The sequence below is a fragment of the Salmo salar genome, chromosome 03 (genome assembly GCF_965601325.2).
Source record: "Salmo salar chromosome 03, fSalSal1, whole genome shotgun sequence".
In the NCBI taxonomy this organism is placed as follows: domain Eukaryota; kingdom Metazoa; phylum Chordata; class Actinopteri; order Salmoniformes; family Salmonidae; genus Salmo; species Salmo salar.
The window spans coordinates 53,674,357-53,697,103 of NC_138293.1; the positions used below are offsets into that span (position 1 = coordinate 53,674,357).

At 42.6% G+C, this 22,747-nt stretch overlaps 1 protein-coding gene across 4 annotated transcripts; it reads right to left on the bottom strand.

Moving 5' to 3' along the window:
* Window positions 1–336: 336 nt before the first annotated feature.
* Window positions 337–22,739, bottom strand: fus (FUS RNA binding protein). 4 transcript variants are annotated; one of them, XM_082973022.1, is made up of 15 exons: window positions 22,556–22,739; window positions 17,287–17,311; window positions 16,807–16,970; window positions 16,388–16,553; window positions 15,970–16,214; window positions 15,665–15,848; window positions 11,013–11,047; window positions 4,954–4,989; window positions 4,556–4,665; window positions 4,066–4,195; window positions 3,642–3,764; window positions 2,700–2,823; window positions 2,135–2,238; window positions 1,675–1,819; window positions 337–711 (listed from the first exon to the last, which is right to left on the bottom strand). In XM_082973022.1, the coding sequence occupies exons 1-15, from the start codon at window positions 22,566–22,568 to the stop codon at window positions 672–674; spliced, it is 1,644 nt and encodes a 547-aa protein (XP_082829148.1). In that variant the 5' UTR covers window positions 22,569–22,739; the 3' UTR covers window positions 337–671. The 4 variants fall into 4 exon arrangements, with proteins under 4 accessions (XP_082829148.1, XP_082829149.1, XP_014047746.3 ...); XM_082973023.1 differs by having other exon boundaries at window positions 3,660–3,764; window positions 15,970–16,217; window positions 22,556–22,737; XM_014192271.3 differs by having other exon boundaries at window positions 15,970–16,217; window positions 22,556–22,736.
* Between the last annotated feature and the right edge of the window lie 8 nt (window positions 22,740–22,747).

Here is a 22,747-nt window from a genome sequence, read left to right on the forward strand (position 1 = left end):
GCGAATTACATTTTGGGGTGGCCAATCAGATGTCAGCGGTGTCCAGTGCCACCCTGGACACCCCTCTGTCTCCGCCCCTGGTATATCTGTCGCAAATGGCACCCTATTCCCTTTGAAGTGCAATTTGGGACACAACTGAGGTTGACAATTAAAGCATCAAAGTGAGTGGTAGCTTCTTCCCCATGCAGTGTCAACCCAGGTGAAATGGTGGTACATTCAGAATTACCACAGAAATGTTTGAGTGGTGTAAGATCTTGTGTATCAACTCACAACCAAAAGTTTGAAATAGTCCTGAGATATTGTTTGATGCCTGAACCTCCACACAAATCAAAACACTTTTGGTTTTATAAATACTTTAATTTTAAAAACAAAACATTAAGATTCCAAAACAACTCAAAAGACAGCAACAAATGTAAAGAGCTCTTGAAGAACAAATAAAACCAAGTTTACCAAACTTGAGGGAGTGGGGTATATGGGGAGTGTGAGTGTTTGTGGGATAGTCAGGTCTGTCAAAACAGTCAAGAAACATGGTCAAAGTAACAACTTGTAACGCTGTATAAAAGGAGGGTTTGGGAGGGAGTTGGGCGGTGGGTCCTAGAGGAAAGTAGGAGAGGTGGTGTGGAGAGGAGGAGCAGGATGGAGAACTAGTCCCAGCTTGGAGTGGCATTGGTCTAGTAGGGCCTGTCTCTGCGGTCCTGTCTGTGTTCACCCCTACAACAGAAAGACATTTGTCACGTTGTTAAAGGGGTTTAAAAAGTAACCAAGGGACACCCCACCACCGTTTGGGTAAAAATCAAAGATGGGGCTGGAGAAATGTAATCACTCAAGGTGGGAAACAAACACAAAAACATAACTATAAAATAAACATACATTCTTCTTGGAAGAGGTCATTTACCAAAGACACCAGAGCAGCGTTGTCAAACTCATTCCATGGAGGGCCTAGAGTCTGCGGGTTTTAGTTTTTTCCTTTCAATTAAGACCAAGACAACCAGTTAAGGGGAGTTCTTTACTAATTAGTTACCTTTATTCATCAATCAAGTACAAGGGAGGAGCGAAAACCTATAGACACTCCGCGCTCCGTGGAAAGAGTTTGACACGTGCACTAGTGTGTCCAATTGTAGGGTATTCTGAAATGTGGCGTGTGAGATGCGTAAAAACGATGCAGTAAAACAAAAAATTGTAAAACAAGCTTATATTTTGGGTTCTAATGGGGTACGACAGTTGAAATAAGGTCATGAGGCCTTTATATAGTTAAGTTACATTCTTTAAGAATCAATGATATACATCATTAATTTAAAAGTCAAAAAATGGATGCGTGTGCACTTGAGTTTGAATCTAGTATTTGTATGTGTGTGTGGACCAGGGTGTTTGTATGCAAACCACTTCATGGCTGAGCCGCAGAAATTTGACAAACTGACTTGTTGGAAAGGTGGCATTATATGACGGTGCAACATTTAAAGTCACTGAGCTCTTCAGTTAGGCCATTCTACTGCCAATGTTTGTCAATGGAGATTGCATGGCGGTGTGCTTGATTTTATACACCTGTCAGCAACGGGTGTGGCAGAAATAGCCGAATCCACTAATTTGAAGGTGTGTCCACATACTTTTGTATATATAGTGTACATGAATAAGTCATTGTCTATGTACAATGTTGGGACACATGCACCTTCTTACCTTCCATCCATCTTGCCTGGTCCAAATCCACCCCTGTCGCCTCCGCCTCCGCGTCCGCCTCGGAATCCACCTCTGTCACCCCCTCGGCCCCGGAATCCCCCACGGTCAAAACCCCCACGACCTCCTCTGTCTCCACCGAAACCTCCTGACAAACAGAAATGCAGAGAGTTAAGAGACAAAAAAAAGGGGGAAAATGTCATTAAAACGAGTAAACACAGAGCTACGACTGGCATCCAGTTTAACTGTGCCCTTGGCCACTAGGCTGGCTAACATGGCCTAGTATAAAAGGCAGTCTACACCTCATCCATTAGTCTTTGTTAGTACATAAGCAAATAATTCTCTGTACACAAGACTTCCTTCAGCCACTAAGCTGCTCCTAAAAGGCTAAAACGCTAGACTAAAGACTAAAACCTTTGGCTAAAGTCTGAAAGCCCGTGCAGAACGTTGGTTTCAGCCTTACCGCCTCCATCCATAGGAGACATGCCACCTCCGGCCCCCTCTGGTTTGGAGGACTTGCACTGGTTACACTCATTCCTCCACGAAAAGTTCAGGTTCCCACACACCCTGAAATGAAAGAGACAGAGAATCTCAGACACACACCATCATAACTAGCAGCTCACTCCCATCCTCGTCCCCAAAATATACACACTCCTCAGCCCTGACTTATGGGTTGGAACACTTCCAGTACACACACTTCAGCCCTGACTTACGGGTTGGAACACTTCCAGTCCACACATACCTCAGCCCCGACTTACGGGTTGGAACACTTCCAGTCCACACATACCTCAGCCCCGACTTACGGGTTGGAACACTTCCAGTCCACACACACCTCAGCCCCGACTTACGGGTTGGAACACTTCCAGTCCACACACACCTCAGCCCTGACTTACGAGTTGGAACACTTCCAGTCCACACACACCTCAGCCCTGACTTACGGGTTGGAACACTTCCAGTCCACACACTCCTCAGCCCTGACTTACGGGTTGGAACACTTCCAGTCCACACACACCTCAGCCCCAACTTACGGGTTGGAACACTTCCAGTCTCCAGCTCTCTGCTGTCCTCCATTGCCACGGCCACCGTTGTCGCCAGAGAGACCACCACCACCACCACCTCTACCACCTCCGAACCCGCCACGACCCATCGGCCCTACAGAGAGAGGGTTAGAATATACAGGAGAGGTACAATCATACTTAGCTCTCGAGAACCCGAGGGGGGCATACCCAGCCCTTGATTTGTCAACTAAAGGTCCGGACCACAGCTTGGTCAACGAACTACAATCCGAAGGCTCGGTTTTAACATTTAGAAACGTTATTAATCCTCACTAGCGATACGGTTTTGGAAACCTTTGAAAATAAACTTTCATATAAGCAAGAAATAACCAAAAGATACCCTTACTGTGCACAGTCAAGCAACGTTGCATCTGGCTGTTTTCACACACCTCCTCAGCTATGACACATCCTCTTACCTTGCGCTCGCATTTCCATTGGACCATTCCATATTTCATAGCTGGATCACGCTTCTCAAAATACAGCCGGGTACAACTTTCCTAAACTGAATACAGTAAGTGTATCTTTTAAATTTGAAAAAGTATTTCTCGCTTATATGAAAGTTAAGTTCCAAATGTTTCCAAAATTGCATTTAGACAGAATATTTGAGGAGCGTCTGAGCATTTCCCTCAAGGCTAAAGGGCACGTTCAATGGTCTTGAATAAGGGCTAAATCATACTGTGCCCTCACTCACGCCCTCCTAACCATGGGCTATACAAAATTATACAGATACTTGGCCCCTTTCCATTGGGGGGGGGGGGGGCAAGCAGTTTTTCTGGAACAGTTCCCTTTCAATTCAATCATTTTTGTAAATTAACTGAAACTCAAATTAAAAACCCTCAATTCATATCCTACGTGGACTAATATGAAGTGGAATTGACTAACCCAATTGAGCCGACCCTATAATGACCAACTCACCACCAAACTCTGCCTCACCTCCTCGTCCTCCTCTCATGCCGCCAGCCCCACCCCGTCCTACTCCGAAGTCCGCCCTGCGGGTCGCAAAGGACACCTTGATGGGGTTCCCTTTGAAGTCCTTCCCTGCAACAGACAAAACAATAGAATATTATATAACATTTACAAAACACAAATATGAAGGGCAATAAGTGAAAATCACTGACTGTACCCATTTTCTTCAATAAACAAACCTATAAGAAAAACAAAATGCTCAGAGACTACACTTAAAGTTACAGAAAATGATTCAAATGGAGAGATGCAGTGACCCACCATGCTGCTTTTTTCACTTATCTATTTCATGTTGTAAGTTTCAGTAAAATATTTTATCCCCCCCCCCCCCCCAAAACAATGTAAACAACAGTTTCTCCACAGGTAATCCCCTCACCATCAAACCAGTCGATGGCAGCTTTGGCAGAAGGGGGGTCGTCAAAGGACACAGTGGCCTCGCCCTTCAGCTTCCCTGTCTCTCTGTCTGTATACAGGTTGATCATGGGCAGACCAGTCTTCTTATTGATCTGACAGATGGAGAAAAAGGGAGGGATGGAGAGTGTGACAGAGAGAAAGTGGGAGAGGGTGAGAGAGAGTGAGATGGGGGGATTGAGGGAGAGAACGAGTAGAAAACGAGAGATGGATTGACAAAAAAAGCTACATTAAGATACAGAAGTAAAATGCATTAATGTAAGCATTGCATAGGTAAACACAATGGCCTACCACTCAAAACATAGCATGTTAGTAATCTACAGCAAAGCCTCAGGAAAAGATGCCACCCATGCACCAAAGTCAGGGCAGTGATGAGTGTGTCAGGTATAATTCAATGGAGGGAGGTGTTAAGGGAGTTCAATCAATCAATAAATAAAAGGTAGGCAGGTCGGTACCTTGATGATGCCGATCTGCTTGAAGAAGTCAGCCACAGAATCAACAGTATAGCCATCTCCCATGCCTTGCACGAAGATGGTGTTGTTGTCAGAGTTATCCTGGTCTTCCACTGTAGGGAGGTGGTCAGGCCAGCATAGGGTTCATACACAGTCACAGTCACATTCATTATGTAAGGTGGTTCTGATCTATATCCCAGAAAAGACAAATACTTCTTAACATAACTAATATACACAATTTACAAAGGTAGGAGCAGATCAGAAAAGCAAGATGCATACTGCTGCTGACCTAGATATTCCAGAACCGTATACTGACACACTAATGAACTTAATAACATGATGGCAAGAAACATAATCAGTTCTAATTGTAGCACTATCAACTGTCAGAGGTCAGTACTTACTGGAGCTGGGCCCACCAGGTCCCTGGTCTCTCGGTCCTTCAGGAAGAAAAAGGATATTTAAGTTTTTGTAAGTGGACACTTACAAAAGTGCCACACATACTACTATTCTACAGTCCCACAACTTTTGCACATTCACAACTATGCATTCTTTCGATTCTCTCATCCCTACAAAACCACTCACCCAAAACACACCTAGTGGTATACCGTTCTACATGCCTTTTGTGTCGTGTATACCTGACATGGACCATTACAGTGTATGCTTGCCATAGACCAGACTCCAGATTTGAGACACAATTGAAGTGAAATAATGACCCACGATGCCCATAGTGTACGTCGTACAACCTTCCTATCAATTCATCAGAAGAGTTACAACCAGAAACAATTGACAGTTTTTTTTCTCACCTTTATCAAATAAACCTTTCATTCCACTTTTAGCATCCCGTTTTATTGATGATACATTCATTCCACATGTACCAACCAGCATTACTAGGAATGAATGCATTTAACACAAGGGGCTGAAGAGATCATTGAACCCAGTGGTCGATATGAACAAGGAACCACTACGGATTGTTTGCCTGGGGACGTTCACATTCATTCAGGTTTGTCACCATTTGTCTCAAGTTTCCATGTTATTTCTAAGTTTGCACATAAAACCAGATCCACCCTTTGATCTGACATAAACGGAACAAAAATATAAAACACAACATGTTACAATTTCTAAAATTTTACTGAGTTACAGTTCATAAAGAAATCAGTCAATTTAAATAAATAAATTAGGCCCTAATCTATGGATTTCACATGACAAATGCAACTCCAATGTCTCGATATTGATGTTTTTTTATGCTTTTTTTTTTTATTATCCCTTTTTCTCCCCAATTTCGTGTCATCAAATTAATAGTTACAGTCCTGTCCCATCACTGCAACTCCCGTACGGACTCAGGAGAGGCGAAGGTCGAGAGCTGTGCATTCTCCGAAACACAACCCAGCCGCACTGCTTCTTGACACAACACCCACTTCATTTCTGCCCTGGTCAACTGTAAGTGCTGTTGTTGTGACGTGGAAACATCTAGGAGCAACATCTCAGCCGCGGCGTGGTAGGCCACACAAGCTCACAGAACAGGACCATTGAGTGTTGAAGCGCATAAAAATAGTCTGTCCTCGGTTGCAACACTCACTACAGAGTTCTAAATTGCCTCGAAGCAACGTCAGCACAAAAACTGTTCGTCGGGATCTTAATGAAATGGGTTTCCATGGCCAAGCAGCCACACACAAGCCTAAGATCACCATGCGCAATGCCAAGCGTATTGGACTCTGGAGCAGTGGAAAAGTGTTCTCTGGAGTGAGGAATCCCACTTCAACATCTGGTAGTCCGACGGATGAATCTGGGGGATGCCAGGAGAACGCTACCTGTAAAGTGTAAAGATTGGTGGAGGAGGAATAATGGTTTGGGGTGGGAGTGAAGGAAATCTTAAATGCTACAGCATATGACATTTTAGACTATTCTGTGCTTCTAACTTTGTGACAACAGTTTGGGAAGGCCCTTTCCTGTTTCAGCATGACAATGCCCCTGTGCACAGAGCGAGGTCCATACAGAAATGTTTTTTTTGAGATCGGTATGGAAGAACTTGACTGGCCTGCACAAAGCCCTGACCTCAACCCCATCGAACACCTTTGGGATGAATTGGAACGCCAACTGCGGGCCTAAATCGCCCAACATCAGTGCCCTACCGCTCGTGACTGAATGGAAGAAAGTCCGTGCAGCAATGTTCAAACATCTAGTGGAAAGCCTTCCCAGAAGAGTAAAGGGGGACCAATTCCATATTAATGCCCATGATTTTGGAATGAGATGTTCGATTAGCAGGTGTCCACATACTTTGTCATGTAGCGTACGTTAAAAAAAATTTAAATAAGAAAGTAGGGGCGTGGATCAGAAAACCAGTTAGTATCTGGTGTGACCATTTGCCTCATGCATCACGACACATCCCCTTCGCATAGAGTTGATCAGGCTGTTGACTGTGTGCTGTGGAATGTTGTCTCACTCCTCTTCACTGGCAATGCAAAGTTTCTGGATATTGGTGGGAACACGCTGTCGTACACGTAGATCCAGAGCATCCCAAACATGCTCAATGGGTGACATGTATGCAGGCCATGGAAGTACTGGGACATTTACAGCTTTCAGGAATTGTGTACAGATCCTTGCGACATGCGGCTGTGCATTATCATGCTGAAACATGAGGTGATGGCGACGGATGAATGGCACAACAATGGGTTCCAAGATCTCGTCACAATATCTCTGGGCATTCAAATTGCCATCAATAAAATGCAATTGTGTTTTTTGTCTGTAGTTTATGCCTGCCCATACCATAACCCCACCACGGGGCACTCTGTTTACAACGTTGAAATCAGCAAATGACACCATACACGCTGCCTGGAATCTGCCCGGTACAGTTGAAACTGGGATTCATCCGTGAAGAGCACACTTCTCCAGTATGCCAGTGGCCATTGAAGGTGAGCATTTGCCCACTGAAGTCAGTTACGACACCGAACTGCAGTCAGGTCAAGTCCCTGGTGAGGACAACAAGCATACAGATGAGCATCCCTGAGAAGGTGTCTGATCTCAGACCATCTCACAGGTGAAGAAGCCAGATGTGGAGGTCCTGGTCTGGCGTGGTTACACATGGTCTGCGGTTGTGAGGCCGGTTGGATGTACTGCCAAATTCTGAAAATGTAGGGGATATTTTATTTAAGCTCATGAAACATGGGACCAACACTTCACATGTTGCGTTTATATTTTTGTTCAGTATACTTTACTCAGAGGTCCAACTCTTTTACCATGCGATTGTGTTGCTGCTATCGTTTTACCCACACCGTGGCCACTTTCAGAAGCTGTGCTCTTTGTGGCCAAGATAACCCACTTTGCTCACTGTACAACATTTTTGAGACCAAGATTTGACTTGTCTGTTGATTTCACTGTGTGTGATATTGTTCTGTTTTCATCTCGTGTGGAGAGAATCTTGACAATAAGGTGAGTGTGAACTGTGATAAATATATCTATCTATTTTTGGGAGGGGACCAAGAATTCATCATGCTTTAGTGCCGTTTCAAATATTCTGCTTAACTACGTCAACACAAACAACTGAGGACATTCAACAGGAAACAAGGCCTAACCAAGAGTTTAACATTACTCTTTGATAGTGTATGGATCCCACCTCTGACATATCACAAGCATCATGACAATACTACGACTGCATGGCAGTCATTATTTCCTTCCAGTCATGCGTCAACACTTAATTTACCGGTTTGAGAAAATGGACTTTCCCCTGGAGCACTGTTTGCCACAAACAGGTCTCTGGTACAAGAACAATTTATACGCTGAACAAACACTTCATTTCTTTAGTGGACCACACCAGTTACAAGATGAGAGGGGTCATTAGTGCACCCTTGCAACACCACAAGAATCCTTTTGTGTTTTGAGAACTACCTACCTGGGCGCAAACAGTTTTCTCCTCATACATATTTCCCATTCTGTTCCCTTCCCTCTGATCAATGCCGTTACAGAACCAGAGTAAGGATTAAGTATTTTCTTTAGATACATACTGTTAAATTACACGGGACAGTAGATGCATTAAATCTGTCTATGCTTGACCTTTGACTTCCATAGTCAAAGGAGGAATGACTAACATGCAAACCACACTGGCTATATTGCGTGCGTGAGCAGTGCAAAATAAAATGTACACATACATGTTATTCAATCATTTCGCATGTGAATGAGAGTCTGCGTAGCCAAGCGCTAAAATCGAACTTGGTTTTATTCAAGACGCTTCATGTGGTGCAAGTTCCTCCCTTATTGGATATTAGGAAGATACAAACCCACGCTTGGAAGACAAACTTAAAGATAACTAAGTAGGTTTCCATTGTTGTCTGTGGATTAACTGTCAGAGTAGAGAAACACACACTTTTGTATGACTCTGGGTCAAAATTCGACAAAAGAACCAGCTAAAGAGAGGACCATGTCAGATAAAATAACCCAATGTCCATGAATGCTTCATGCATGTTTCGACCTGCCCCAAAACTAATATAGATGGTTCACAGTTGGTTTTGATATTTTAACCTGCATGTCATGATCGTGTCTGGTGTGGATGGATATATTCAACATGTGAGCACGATGGCGCCAGTGTAGTCAGCATGTAAGTCCAAGATGGTGACCATCAATACCACCATTGAAGACTTTACCATGATCAGTACTTCCACCCATGATATTTTAAGTGGACTGTCTAGGCAGTACACTTCGACAGCATTTAGAAACCAGAAGGTGCAGAGAGCCAAATTCCTCACACGAACAAGGCAACAGTGAGCATAGCATTACAGAAGGAAAGGGAGAAACATAACCAAACACCCTACGTCAGTTGCTTTCCTTAGAGTTCACCCTGCAATTTGATGTCATCACACATATTATAGAATATTGTGAGGATACTTTTGTAAAAAAAAATAAGAAATCAGCAACACTTTTGACACCGTTGTGGCGGCTGTAACAGCCCTGACCATTTATCTGGGAACAACTCTTTTGTCAAAATATTCTCAAGCAAGAAGAAATACCTTATTTGACCTTTGGGGGGGGGGGCAACACCCATTGTTCAGATTCAATCACCCAGGTAGGCACATTAAAACTTTGACACTTAGAAAGACCTTCCGCCTCAACTCAAATCATCTTAGAGCCCAGTGACTTAAATTCAGAAGATTAAAGCAAGGTAACTTCAAATCAACTGTACAGCTCCCTCTGCTGCTAAGGATTTTGGAGTGCAGTGTAAACTACCCTACACAGTACCAAACACGACAGTGACATTTCTGATATGGAACATACACACTGATTTTTCTTACCTGTTGAGGTGACAACATGCAGTACATCCATCATGTGCTACATAGCATATTGAGGTGTTATAGATGTATTACATAAGAAAAAAAACAAGACAACTAAGATATAATACGAATTGCTGATTTTTATCCAAGGTGACTTAGTCTGGAGCTACATTAAAGCATGGCGTCAGCGTCATTTTGCCCGAGTACTTAAGGTTCTACATACACGCACTCACAGTGAGCAATACAGTCAATGAAAATTAGCTCACATGGATGCAAAATCGAAATTTGAAAGGAATCATTAAGTGTGCGTAAGTTCAAGCACCCACAGTCATGACAAATATAACAATAAGCCCTAAATAACAAAAGACGAGCTGAGTCATCGCTGAAAAGGGGTACGCCTCGAGGTTGCATATAGGAAAGGATATTTCTTTTGTTTTTAAGGATCATTTAACTAATTCCTTTGTAGCCCATTTAATAACTTGAATTTACGACAACTGAAAAAGCATCAAGTAAACGAAGAAAGACAACCACTGAGTTTTTTAACCCAGAGGCACAAGGCCGCAAGAATTCCGGGGTACGCTTGCAAATCAGACCAAGCAGACGAGCCTGGGGTGTGGCTGCTTCCATTTATTACAATGACATCAATTATCCCGCTTCTCCAGCGTCGACGCGACGCTGAACGCTTGCCGCCCCAGTGTAGCTCCAGCCTTACAGTCACGCGTGCTTATGTCTATTGTATGGGTGAGCCCAGTTGGAATCAAAACCACACAATCCTAGTGTCAACTGAGCAAAACAGGACCAAGAGATCTGTTGAAAGCAACCCATCTAATGAATAATAAAGACCTTAAATCCTAATTACGTTTTGCTTTTTTATCATGACCCTTTTTCACCTCAATATGCTATGCTTTCTTTCCATTCTACCCAGAACTCCTGAATATTAGTTTTGTTTCTAAGATAAAATCATGACCAATCTTTCCTAGTTAGCTAACTTTGTGTGATACTTCCCATATTGGTTGTTCTTCCGACATCAATTCCCTCTTCCCACGTTCAAAAACCATCACATAATAGTTCTAATTTCCGGGGCCAGTTTCCTTTTTGGGCCCAATAATCTAAACCTTTTATATCTTGTTTTTCCCCCCTCCCTTTAAGCTTGACTGTTTAAACCCACCAAATCTCTTATTTAAAAGAGTTTTGTCACTTACCACCAAACTTATTGAATCCTCCACGATCGCCCATTCTGATGAGGAGAGAAAGGCGAGACGCATTGAAGGCTGGTGTGGACGGAGCCAAATCTCTCTCTAGGGGGGGTTTCCACCCCCTTTTTACCCCATCCCCTTTACTCTCTTTTCACTTCTCTCTTACTTTGTTCACCCCCTATCTCTTCTTTGGAACCACCCTAGGATTTGTCCCTTCTCCTATACAACTGAGTCGTCGGAGGTCAGTTTTGAAGACCTTTGCATCTTGTTTGCAAGTGGGTTTTAATCCGAAGATCAAAATTGTCCACAGTCACTTCTCCTTCCTTTGTACAAGAGATCATTTAACACTCCTTTTGCATTGATCTCTGAAACCAACTCAGACCAAATGTTCTTGTTTCCTGGAACTGCTGTGTCGTGTTGTACACTGTTTTATAACACTGCAAGAACAGCTGCGGCATCCAATTAAACATAAATTAAGCACCTACAGAAAGGAGTTTCGTGAAACCTTCCTTGATATTTTCTATATAGGTGACCGTCTTGAGACTTTGACATTGTCTTAAGAGCACACTTCCTAGGTAGGTCTTTGACATCCTTTCTAACTGACCAGTCAGTGCGTCCATGTTGCACTTGCAACTCTTATTCTTTAACCCCTGCCTATAGTCCTCTCAGTGAATTTCTCCTGCCTGTCCTTCCTTCTTTCTACCATTCCCCCTTTCCTCAAGAGAAAAAAACAAAATGAAAACAAAATGAAAAACAGAAGCCCACCATGGAGAGGTGAGAGCCTAGGAGGAGATTCAGAGATTTATTAAAGCATCATATCACACAGTAAAGGGTGGGTGGGAAAGTGGCGTTATAAAAAAGGTGAAGAGGAGGGTGGAGTGGGAGGATGGCAAGGTCATGTGGTGTGTTTGTGTGTGGACAGTGTCAGTGTGCACACAAAGGTTTGCCAGTGAGACCCTTCAAATAGTTCACTATGATAAATAAATTGTCACACGGCTGCCAATGTAAGCAGAAGATAACTCTTGATGAAATGTGATAATGACTACATCTCTTGCTAATTGCTAACATTTCAGCAACATAGCATGTTTAAAGTTAATACGGATGACGTTTAGCAGTATTCAGCTTTTAAAGAACCACACAACTGTTACTAGGAGTCAGTTGCACAGCTAGGTAGTTAATGCTAGTAGGATTCGGCTTACTTCATCACAGTGGCTTTGGTGATGCTGTATTTGCACACAAGCAACCACAAACACAAATGTGCACTTTACACAGCATTTCCCTGTAGCCATGGATTGCGTGTGCTTGGTTTGAGCATGGGCAGTTTTGTCAGTGTGAACGTGCACAACGCTAGTATGACACTCAGTTCAGGTTCCATAGATAACAGGCAGCGAGGAGAACATGGGGACTGAAGTAAATTATTTAATAACCAAATAATTGGGAGAACCTAAGACCGATGTCTTTATCACATTCAAAAACTCCTTCCTTTGTAAACAACCCCTATAACCAGCCAGAACACTGTTATTTTGTCATGTCTCATGGGTCGCTTGCACATACAACTCCAAACTATTCAACCCCTACTGAGTTTGAGTTTTCCATTATTATAGTTGCACCAGTGCATCCATTTTTCATTGATCAAATTGACAAGCGCTTCCTACAGTTCACGTGGACAATTACATCTTTCCTTGTCCCCCTTGGATTTCCAGGTAACCGACAATGTCACCAAGACAATCATTTCACCACTGAGTTGTTTCTGTACAAATCAGACTGGCGATAGTATTTCGGGGGGATATCAGGATAGTTGAAATACAGGTTTTAAAGAAAAACTTCAAATGGAGACTTGCTTGCGTGACTCGAGCACGCTGTGTGAGTGAAACAACAGCCTACCTGTTGGTTGATCATTGCAGCCTACTCCTCCTCCTCATTTGGCCAACTTAATTCTAATTTGAATCCCATTCTGCATTGATTAGAAATCTCTGACATCACTTGCTACACATGGAGCCTCTGACTGTAGCAGCGCTTTGATTGACAGACAATAACAACTAGCTACACGTGTGAAACGTGTTTAGGCTGACAGTGCGTCTTTTTTTAAATGGGGCGCACCTGTAAAAACTGTCAAAACAGTTTTTTAATAAAAATGTGGAATGTAATGGTCTATCCTTATAGGCTATGTAGCAATGTCATAGAAATAATAATAATAATAAACACACTAGGGCTGAACCCAATTAGTCGTTAGGCTGTTGGTCGACCGAGATCGTTTTAGTCGAGCAGTAACACACACACGCGCGCTCGCAAGCCCATCTCAGTGAACTAATCCATTGGAGGCCTAGACTAAACTTATTCTTGATTCGAAAATGTGGTCGGAGGCTCCATATGGAAAGTGTGACGCAATTGCGGAGCCTCCAGAGGAATGCAGAAGCCAAATCGAGCTCCTCACCGCATCGCCACGCGCCTCCCAAATTTTGTAACAATGCGGAGGGTTCTGTAGAACTCCGCATTGACATGATTGGTTGACGGTAGGTGGAGGCGGTACATCCTGTAGAAAACAAACTCACTTTCTTGACAACAGCTCTGCACTGCTCCACGAAACACAAGAAGTATGAATGCCCTGACTCCTGCTGAGGCCGTATCACCGTAAATGCTGCATGGCCAATGCAGATGTCAGATTGACCATGTGCCCAGATGCACTTCTCTCTCCAGGATGTGCTCTCTCCTGCCAGTTTGCATTCATTGTTTCATAACTTCATTGTGTGAATTGTTTGCATTTGATTGTTAGTGTATATCAATTCCCCATTACATATATCAGTAGTACATTTAACGTTAATTCCTATCATTTCTGCTAATGCATTCAATATTAGGCTATTATTCCAGTCGGAGTGGACACATAGGTTGTGCACTCTGCAAACAATGCTACACTTGTGAGAAACAAGTTTTGGTTCATTTCATTAACAAGTCAATTTAGTCATTGGCTTTGTTTGGAGAGCTCCTGTCAATGATGAGTTAAGACGTGCATGCATGGAAGTAGTCCTATAGGCTACCTGGTCTGCGAGTAAATATAGGCATATAAATGTGCCCATTTGGGGATCTGATAGTATTTCTGATTGGCTTAACACACCACCACTAATGACCTGTGGAGCTTCTCAAAGTAATGTTTTCTTCACCTCAAACAGCAACAAAGTCTGTCTTTACATCCATTGAGAATGACAATAGTTCCTCAATGTATTTGAAAATCTTTCCAGCTCTCTCCTTTTCAATAAGCACTCAGAGTGAAATGGGAAAAATGGCATGCTCTGATCCAGTGGAAATGTCATAAAATAGGCCTACCTGATTACTTCTTATCAGTGCTTGACTTGGACTGAAATAGGTTCCGGTACTCATTTTGGGTGCTGGTACTGTTTATATTTAGGTGCAGGAGCTCCACAATACTTTTAAGCTAATATTTTATAAGAGGAACAGGAGCTCATACAGTAGAAAATTTGAGGTGCCCATATTCAGCTCCGGTAGAGTTCCTGCCCAAGTCAACCACTGCTTCTTATCCCTTGCTCAAATAGCCTACAGCTGTGTCTGTCCCGAGCTCACTGGTGAGGGAAACTGAGCACCCATAATATTTTATACAAGGTTGCAAATTCGCAAGGGCAGGCTTCGGGCCTGACCCAAGTTAATAGTTGATACAATGTTTCAAGTTCGTTGCAGACAGGCCATGTGTAGCCAATGTGATTTATAGGATTGTTTTTATAATTTTTTTTCATCAGTATATTTTCTACCTGCAGGCTGCAATGTTTTTATTTGTTGGCTTTATGTAGGCTATTTTTACATAGTTGACAACAGAAGTTACTTTTTAGGTTTGTATCATTTCATTTAAATTTGCATTGAATTTTGATTAACCATATGACAATGATTTTGAGACACGAAGATGTTATTATAAATTAGATTAAACTGTTTCACGAAAATGTGCATATGAAAACCCTAACTGGCACGCAGATCGGTAGAAATGGTCAGATAAATTGTCATCCCACATGAGAAAGGTTGCAGACTCCTCCTGTAGCTTATTACAGGCAACTTCAGGAGCGTAATGGCAGAATCTGAAAGCCATCAGGAGTGGGAGGAGAAGATTGGTTCAGGTTAAGTTTCTCTATTCTGGTTATCTAGATCTCTGGTGCCCTCGAGGCATTTGTCTTATTTCATCAAACCATAAGCTCAATGCGTTTAGTTGATTTTATTAATACATATAAAGGTGTGTCTATTTATGGAAAAAAACTGGTCGGTCGAAAGAACAGACGACTTTCGATCGACCAAGATTTGTTTTTAGTCGGGGACAATCCTAATACTCTCCCAAGTAATGGAATACTAATGGCTGTTCAGATATTCAAATAACCATGCCCTTCCCTATCTTCTAATAGCCCAAACACAGACACTTTGGATTGAGTATCAGCTACACTACACATGTGTTTACCTGACTGATGTGTAGATGTATCCAAACATAGATACAAGAGTTGAGTGTGTGTGTGTCCTTTTGTTATGTGGTGAGTCCAGAAAAATGTTATGGGGGACTGATGCAAGAAGTCTAAGTGAATACTGAGGCGGGTGTGTGTGTGTGTGTGTGTGTGTGTGTGTGTGTGTGTGTGTGTGTGTGTGGAGGAGCGGAGCTATTGAGTCCTTACCCCATGCCGCCTGTGCCTCTTTGTCCGCCACCTCGGTCAAATCCTCGGTCACCATCCCCGCGACCCCTAAAGCCGCCTCCCCTTTCTCCACGGCCTCGCCCTCCACTATCTCCGTAGCCTCCGTCCGAGCCACCATACCCTCCTCCACCCCCTCCTCCCATTGGTGGAGAGTTGCCTCTGTATCCTGTGGAATAGTAGATGGAGGAAATTGAGGTTGAGATTCCGGGTGGGTGCTCAAAAATAGAAGGGCGGGTGCATTTGAATGAATGTCAACTGGACCTCTAATATCAGAGGGGGATCCTTACCTCCACCCCCCTGACTGTACTTGGTCTGCTGGCCGTAGCTCTGGGGTGGGGGTGAGCTGTAGCTGGGGGCCTGGCTGTAGGGAGCCCCCCCGGGCTGCTGCTGACCCCCGCTGACCCCATAAGCCCCACTCTGTCCAACGCCACTGCCCCCGTAGCCACTTCCGCTCTGGCTCCCATAGCTGCCCCCGCCCCCACTCTGCGACTGCTGCTGCCCGTAGCTAGAGGGCTGGGAGTTGTTGCCATAGCTACTGTGGAAAAGGGAGAAAAAAGGAACAACGTTATTTTAAGCCCAGCTGCTTTCACGTTTAGGAACACTAAGGATATCATATGCATCAAAATGTCAATGTTTATCAACACATTTTGTAAGCTCATCCCACAATGCAGAACTTCACAAACACAGTCTTCCATAGTCTCTCACCTGGTAGAAGACTGTGCAGCAGCAGACTGCCCTTGTCCATATCCAGAGTAGGACGACTGCTGGTTGTAGCCGCTCTGTGGTGGCTGACTACTACTACTGTTGTTGTTGTAGCCCCCAGAGCTGTAGGGCTGACCGCCCTGGGATGGAGGCTGAGAACCATATCCTCCTGAAGGAAGGTCACAGCAAGGGAGAGAGAGAGAGAGAGAGAGAGAGAGGGGACGTGTGGTGGATATGCAACTGCAGACTTAAGCTACCAAGCACCAATTTTGGAAGCCCCCCAAAAAAAACGGTCAATAAATAGCTCCATCGCCAGATAATACAACAGGAAACAACGCTTAGAGACCAGACAACATGAGGAACACAACACCTATAGCGCCTGGTTTTAATGAAGATTTATTATGGTGCAGTTGGTGACGTACCTGACTGCGACTGGCCGTAGTTAGAGCCGTAGCCTCCCTGGCCGTAGGAGGCGGAGTTGCCCTCAGAGCTCTGGTTGTAGCCGCCACTGCTGCCGTAGCCCTGCTGGGTGGACGACTGACTGTAGCCAATCAGGCTGGCCTGGCCACCACCATAGGACCCATATCTGAAAGCAGCAAACACATATTATATGGAGTGGCGACACGCACATAAAATCTCATCTCAATATAAGAAATGGGTCACTTCAAAATTGGTGTGACAAGTAGTTTCAGTGAGAAATAACCTATATAGGACTTCACATACATACAGAAAAGACCTTTCCATTGACGTAGTGTTCGTAAATTGATTAAGCTTGCAGAAAATAATGTAGGCTGGACTTAGCTAGAGCCATGCATTTAACTTTAGTTGGCTCTGGGTTTAGCAATCCGGGATAAAGTTAACTACCACTAATGAGAGGATACCATACACATATTTTGACTCACCCCTGGGCTGCAGTCGGGGGGTAATCTGAGGAACAAGAAAAGGGATGTGATCAGTAGAGGTAGCCTAATAGTAGGGTGTCCACCCACTCTGCCTAGTGGGTGAAAACACGCTTTGGTGATGAAATCTCCCTCAAATGTTATAAAAAACACATTTTACCAAGACAAATATGATTCTTCATGTTCTGAATTGTTCAGTGGGGTCTCTCTAACATATCATTAACATTATATGAAAACATTTAGATTTCGTAGCCTAATGTATAATTGACAGAGCAGGGTTGCTTCTCTCGCAGTAACTTGAGGATTTTACATGTTGTGGTGGTCGTCTGCAAAGTTGTTTCTGTGGGTCATAAAAAGCTAAATAAGCACGACACGAACTGAATTAAATGTAAAAGGCTTTGAAAATAAAAGGCTTGCCGTATACGCAGTGATCAATTAACATTTCAGAGATATGCATGTTTTTGTGAGAAATCTTAAAAACCGTATACAAAAATACTATGTTATGTCTCAATATAGATATCCATCTAACCTCGAAATTGTTTTATGTCTTCTGGATTCGGATATGTGAATTCTCATGTAAAAGCGTTTCTCCCAAGAGTGATGCAGTGTAATCACTGTACAGCTTTTGGGCGTGTGGAAAGTGTCTGCAGGAGGGTAAAAACCGAGATGTCCATGTTGTGGAGGAGATAATCTAATGTGTTGTAGAAGTGAGGAGAACGTGAAGTGTTGCAATTGTGGTGGGAAGCATGAAGCGACGTCTTTGGATTGCCCGACGAGGGTGAAGGAGGATGAGGTGGATAGAGTCAGGGCTAATCACACCATCTCATATGCAGCCAGGGTTTTTTTGGAATCAAAATGGGGCTTAGCTGGTGGGTGTGACAGGGGCGTGGCCATGGGTGTGGCCAATGGTGCTGTCACAGACCAGAAATTTTAGAGGCCTTCCTGTTGGCCACAGTGAAAATGTTACCGTTTTAATAGCTAAAAAGGTGAATGAAAAATTGGAAGTTTTAAAATCTAATTTCCTGCAACTCTACAGATCTTGCCATGGAGCTTAAAGAAAAAGTGCAGTTTTAAAGCGAGTTTCCTGCAATTCTAAACATTTTTCCATGGCTTATGCCATCTGAGTGACTTAAACATATCAAAATCAATGGGTGCCCCATGCCATGACAAAAATACTTCTGAATGAATTATTAGGAATTTTTGATTCTCCCTAAAAGTCTAGCTTTTATTTTGGTGATTGTGAGTTCTCAAAAATGATATATATCACACACACACAGTGCATTGCATTACACACACACACACACACACACACACACACACACACACACACACACACACACACACACACACACACACACACACACACACACACACACACACACACCAGAAAGTATTTAGACCCCTTGACATTTTCCACATTGACTTTTTCCCAAAATTGGGAAAAGGGGAAGGGGCCTGAACACTTTCTGAATGCACTCTATTTAATGTATTCATTGGTGACCACAGCCATTTGGAAAATACATTTAAATCGTGATTTACTAAAAAAAAATTCCACCCTGCTCCATGTATTCAATTTCAAATTTGGCTTCATGCCGAAACAACTGGGAACTCTGAAATCTCCAACTTCCAACTTCAGTGCGTTCAAAACAAATAGGAACTCGGAAAAACACAAGCTCCGACTGGGAAAAATCGATTTCAACGGTCATCCAACTCGGAATCTCAGGCCTCTTTCTAGAGCTCCAACTTTCTGACCTGAAGATCACTGATGTCATGATTTTACCTTGTATTTTTCAGAGTTCCCAGTGGTTTTGAACGCAGCATTTCTTCCAAGCTATTATGACACATCTTGCAGTTCCTTCTCTGTATGTTCCTATGAGCTAGCTATTTGTTCCCTAAAAGCAGGGGTGAAAGTAAGGCGGTATGGCGTCCCGGCAAAATAAATAGTGGGGATACGCCGCACCGGTAAAACGTCAGCCTATCACAATTAATACAACATGCCCAAAAAACGATATGCTATTAGACCATTATTTAACATTACTGCATGTCAGCCGCATGAAACGTTTAAGAAATTGGGAGGTATACGCTCCCCAAATTTCATTGTGGTTCAATGAGAGCACTTACATTTGTGGCAGGTGAGTGATGAGTGAGCAGCCGAGACACGCGGCCGAGAAACGCACAGATGAATGGCTGAGTGAGACCGAAGCGTGCGCAGACAACAGTGGATGGATCCATTCAGGCTACAAGTGTAGGCCTAATGACAATCGCAGAATGTCATTACAATACACTTAGGTGTCTCTTTCCATTCATCAAATTGCAGGTAAATTGAATTAAATTAGAAAAAGAAAAGGAGACCCGCACACTAAGAGCTTCAGATGCAATAATTGAATAACCTAATAACCCAACGTTTCAACAGACAAGCTGTCTTCATCAGGGTATAATGACAAACACTACGTTAGGTCACTAGTTTATATAGTGTCAAAGGACACACACACACACACACACGTGTCTGTAATCATGTAAATGTTTGTAGGCCTATGTAGCCAAATTTGATCTATGAATGTATGCTATCCATTTATGTTTTTTATATGTTCCATTCATGTCTGGCCATGATTACAGACACGTGTGTCCTTTGACACTATGTAAACTAGTGACCCGTAGTGTTTGTCATTATAACGTTGGTTATTAGGTTATTACATTATTGCATCCGAGCTTCTAGAGTGGGCGGCTCTCATTTTCTTTTTCAAGTGGTCTCTACTCCGCTAGCCAGCACCTCGCCTAAACAGGTGTGCGTTTCTTTTGCCTCCAGATTCAATTGAATTAAATTGCCAAAATGATTTCGTCTAAGTAACTTATTCCTGTCTACACAGAAAGAAATAATCATTCAAAATAGGCTACTACACCAGAAAGCATGATTTGGCCGCCGAGGATCATTAGCTTATTTAAATTGTAAAAAAAACTGTGGACTGTTTTAAATCGCATAGCCTACAGTCGGAAGGGTCCGCAATTTGGGCAGCGTGCCAGGCAAATACCAAATAGGCCTAGATGATAGTTGAGTTGCGACTATCAATGAAAAGCAGAGATCCAGGCATATCACAATATTTAAATAAACAATTGCGGAAAAACAGTTTGGAAAGCAAATGGCTATTGCCGTAAAGAGAGTACAATGAAAATAATCCAATCTGTCTTTTCGTTAACAAAATTCTCAACTTAATTGAGCGAACAGTAGCCTAGTATCTTATTGGCACCAGCGGAGAACATCGGCCATACCCCCGGTGAGTGTGCATATTCACTGTCTTTATCATTGGGTCAGTGTCGTTTTTGTTTGTTTTTGACAATCATTTCCTCCTCCAGGGTAGATGGATGTCATATTGTATGCGTCTTCCCTTTTCGTATGCCAATTACATGGATCAGACAACATTTTTATTGATCTGTTTGTCAGTGTCAGCAGAGTAGTCTACCCTATAATTTTTATAGTATTAAAAACAATTCTACTAATGTCCACATTCATATAAAGTGCAGTAGAATTGCATTAAATGTCTTTATAAAATGCCCACAAGAAATGTATCTGATAGGCCTATAGCCTAAGCCTGCGCTGCATTTTACAGTCTTTTTTGCGATCAGTGATTGTGTTATAATTTAAGATGAAAAAATATGACTATCCAATCTAACCATCACATTAGTAATTGTAGGCTGTCTTACATAAGTCTGCAAACGCGAGGATGCATGGAATGCTTTATTATAAGGGTGCATGTTTATGGTGAAAAATAGCTTCGTGCCACCTATGTTAAAAGTGATATGACAAATATTTACTAAGGCTAGGCTACTAGGCATACAGACATTATATACAGTGCATTCGGAAAGTATTCTGACCCCTTCCCCTTTCCACATTTTGTTACGTTACAGGCTTATTCTAAAATTAATTAAATACATTTAAAAAAATCCTCAATAATCTAAACACAATACCCAATAATGATAGTGAAAACTAGTTTTAGAAATTTTGGCAAATGTATTAAAAATAAGAAACAGAAATATCTTATTTACATAAGTATTCAGAACCGTTGCTATGAGACACGAAATTGAGCTCAGGTGCATCCTATTTAGATTGATAATCCTTGAGATCTTTCTACAATTTAATTGGAGTCCACCTGTGATAAATGAATTGACTGGACATGATTTTGGAAAGGCACACCTGTCTATATAAAGTCCCACAGTTGACAGTGCATGTCAGAGCAAAAACCAAGCCATGAGGTCACAGGAATTGTCCGTAGAGCCCAAGAAAGATTTTTTAAGAAAGAGATCTGGGGAAGGGTACCAAAACATTTCTGCAGCATTGAAGGTCCAAGCACACAGTGGCCTCCATCATTCTTAAATGGAAGAAGTTTGGAGCTAAGGGAGGTAAGTGATGCTCCCCATCCAATCTGACCGAGCTCGAGAGGATCCGCAGAGAAGAGTGGAGAAACTCCCCAAATAGGTGTGCCAAGCTTGTTGCGTCATACCCAAGAAGAATCGAGGCTGTAATTGCTGCCAAATGTGCTTCAACAAAGTACTGAGTAAAGGGTCTGAATACTTACGTAAATGTTTAGTGTTTTTTTTAGTTTTTGCTTTGTTATTATGGGGTATTGTGTGTAGATTGATGGGGGAAAAAACGATTTAATTAATTTTAGAATAAGGCTGTAGCGTAACAAAATGTGGAAAATGTCAAGGGGTCTGAATACTTTCCGAATGCACTGTATGAAATGAATATGGCTTCTACTTGCAATTCAATGATTTCACCTCTATGAAAGAAAAAAAATGCGTGCGCGCACTTGGTGTCCCGTGCCGATAAGATATTACATCTACTTTCACCCCTGCCTATAAGTAATCTTATTCCACCGACTTTTCCGAATATGTTAACTAAACGACCAAGCTAATAAGATGACCTCTACAAAACTAGGTCAGTTGCTAGCACAAACCGTTCTCCTTGCTTGGTTCAGTTGGTTGTTGTAACGTTAGCAGCTAGCTAAACAAAATGGTGGTTGTCGTATCCAACTAGCGAACGTTAGCCGTCTTTGCTTTGGCTAGCTAACTTTTGTTTGACTTGACAAGTTCACTTGCCAACAGTTACACAAACATGGTAAATGTTTCATTGACTAGCTAGCTAAAATACAACAAATATGTATACTATAGAACGTTATAGTTAGCTTGCAAGCTAGCTCCTTTTCATCAGACGTTAGCTAATATTTAATTTTTAATGGCCACTTCAGACATAACGTCTTGTCCTATGTATTCTTACCATTCGACGCCATCTCCTCGTTTAAAACCCTCAAACTTGTCAGATGTTGATTATTTAGCTAACGTTGGGCTATTCTTCAAGACCGCAGGTCACACTAGCTGCTAAAGGCAGATAATTGTTGTCTCAGCCTCCAGTCATATGCCGCGTTCAAGGGCTATTCGGAAATGTCAGACTTGCAAACTGGTTGTAGTT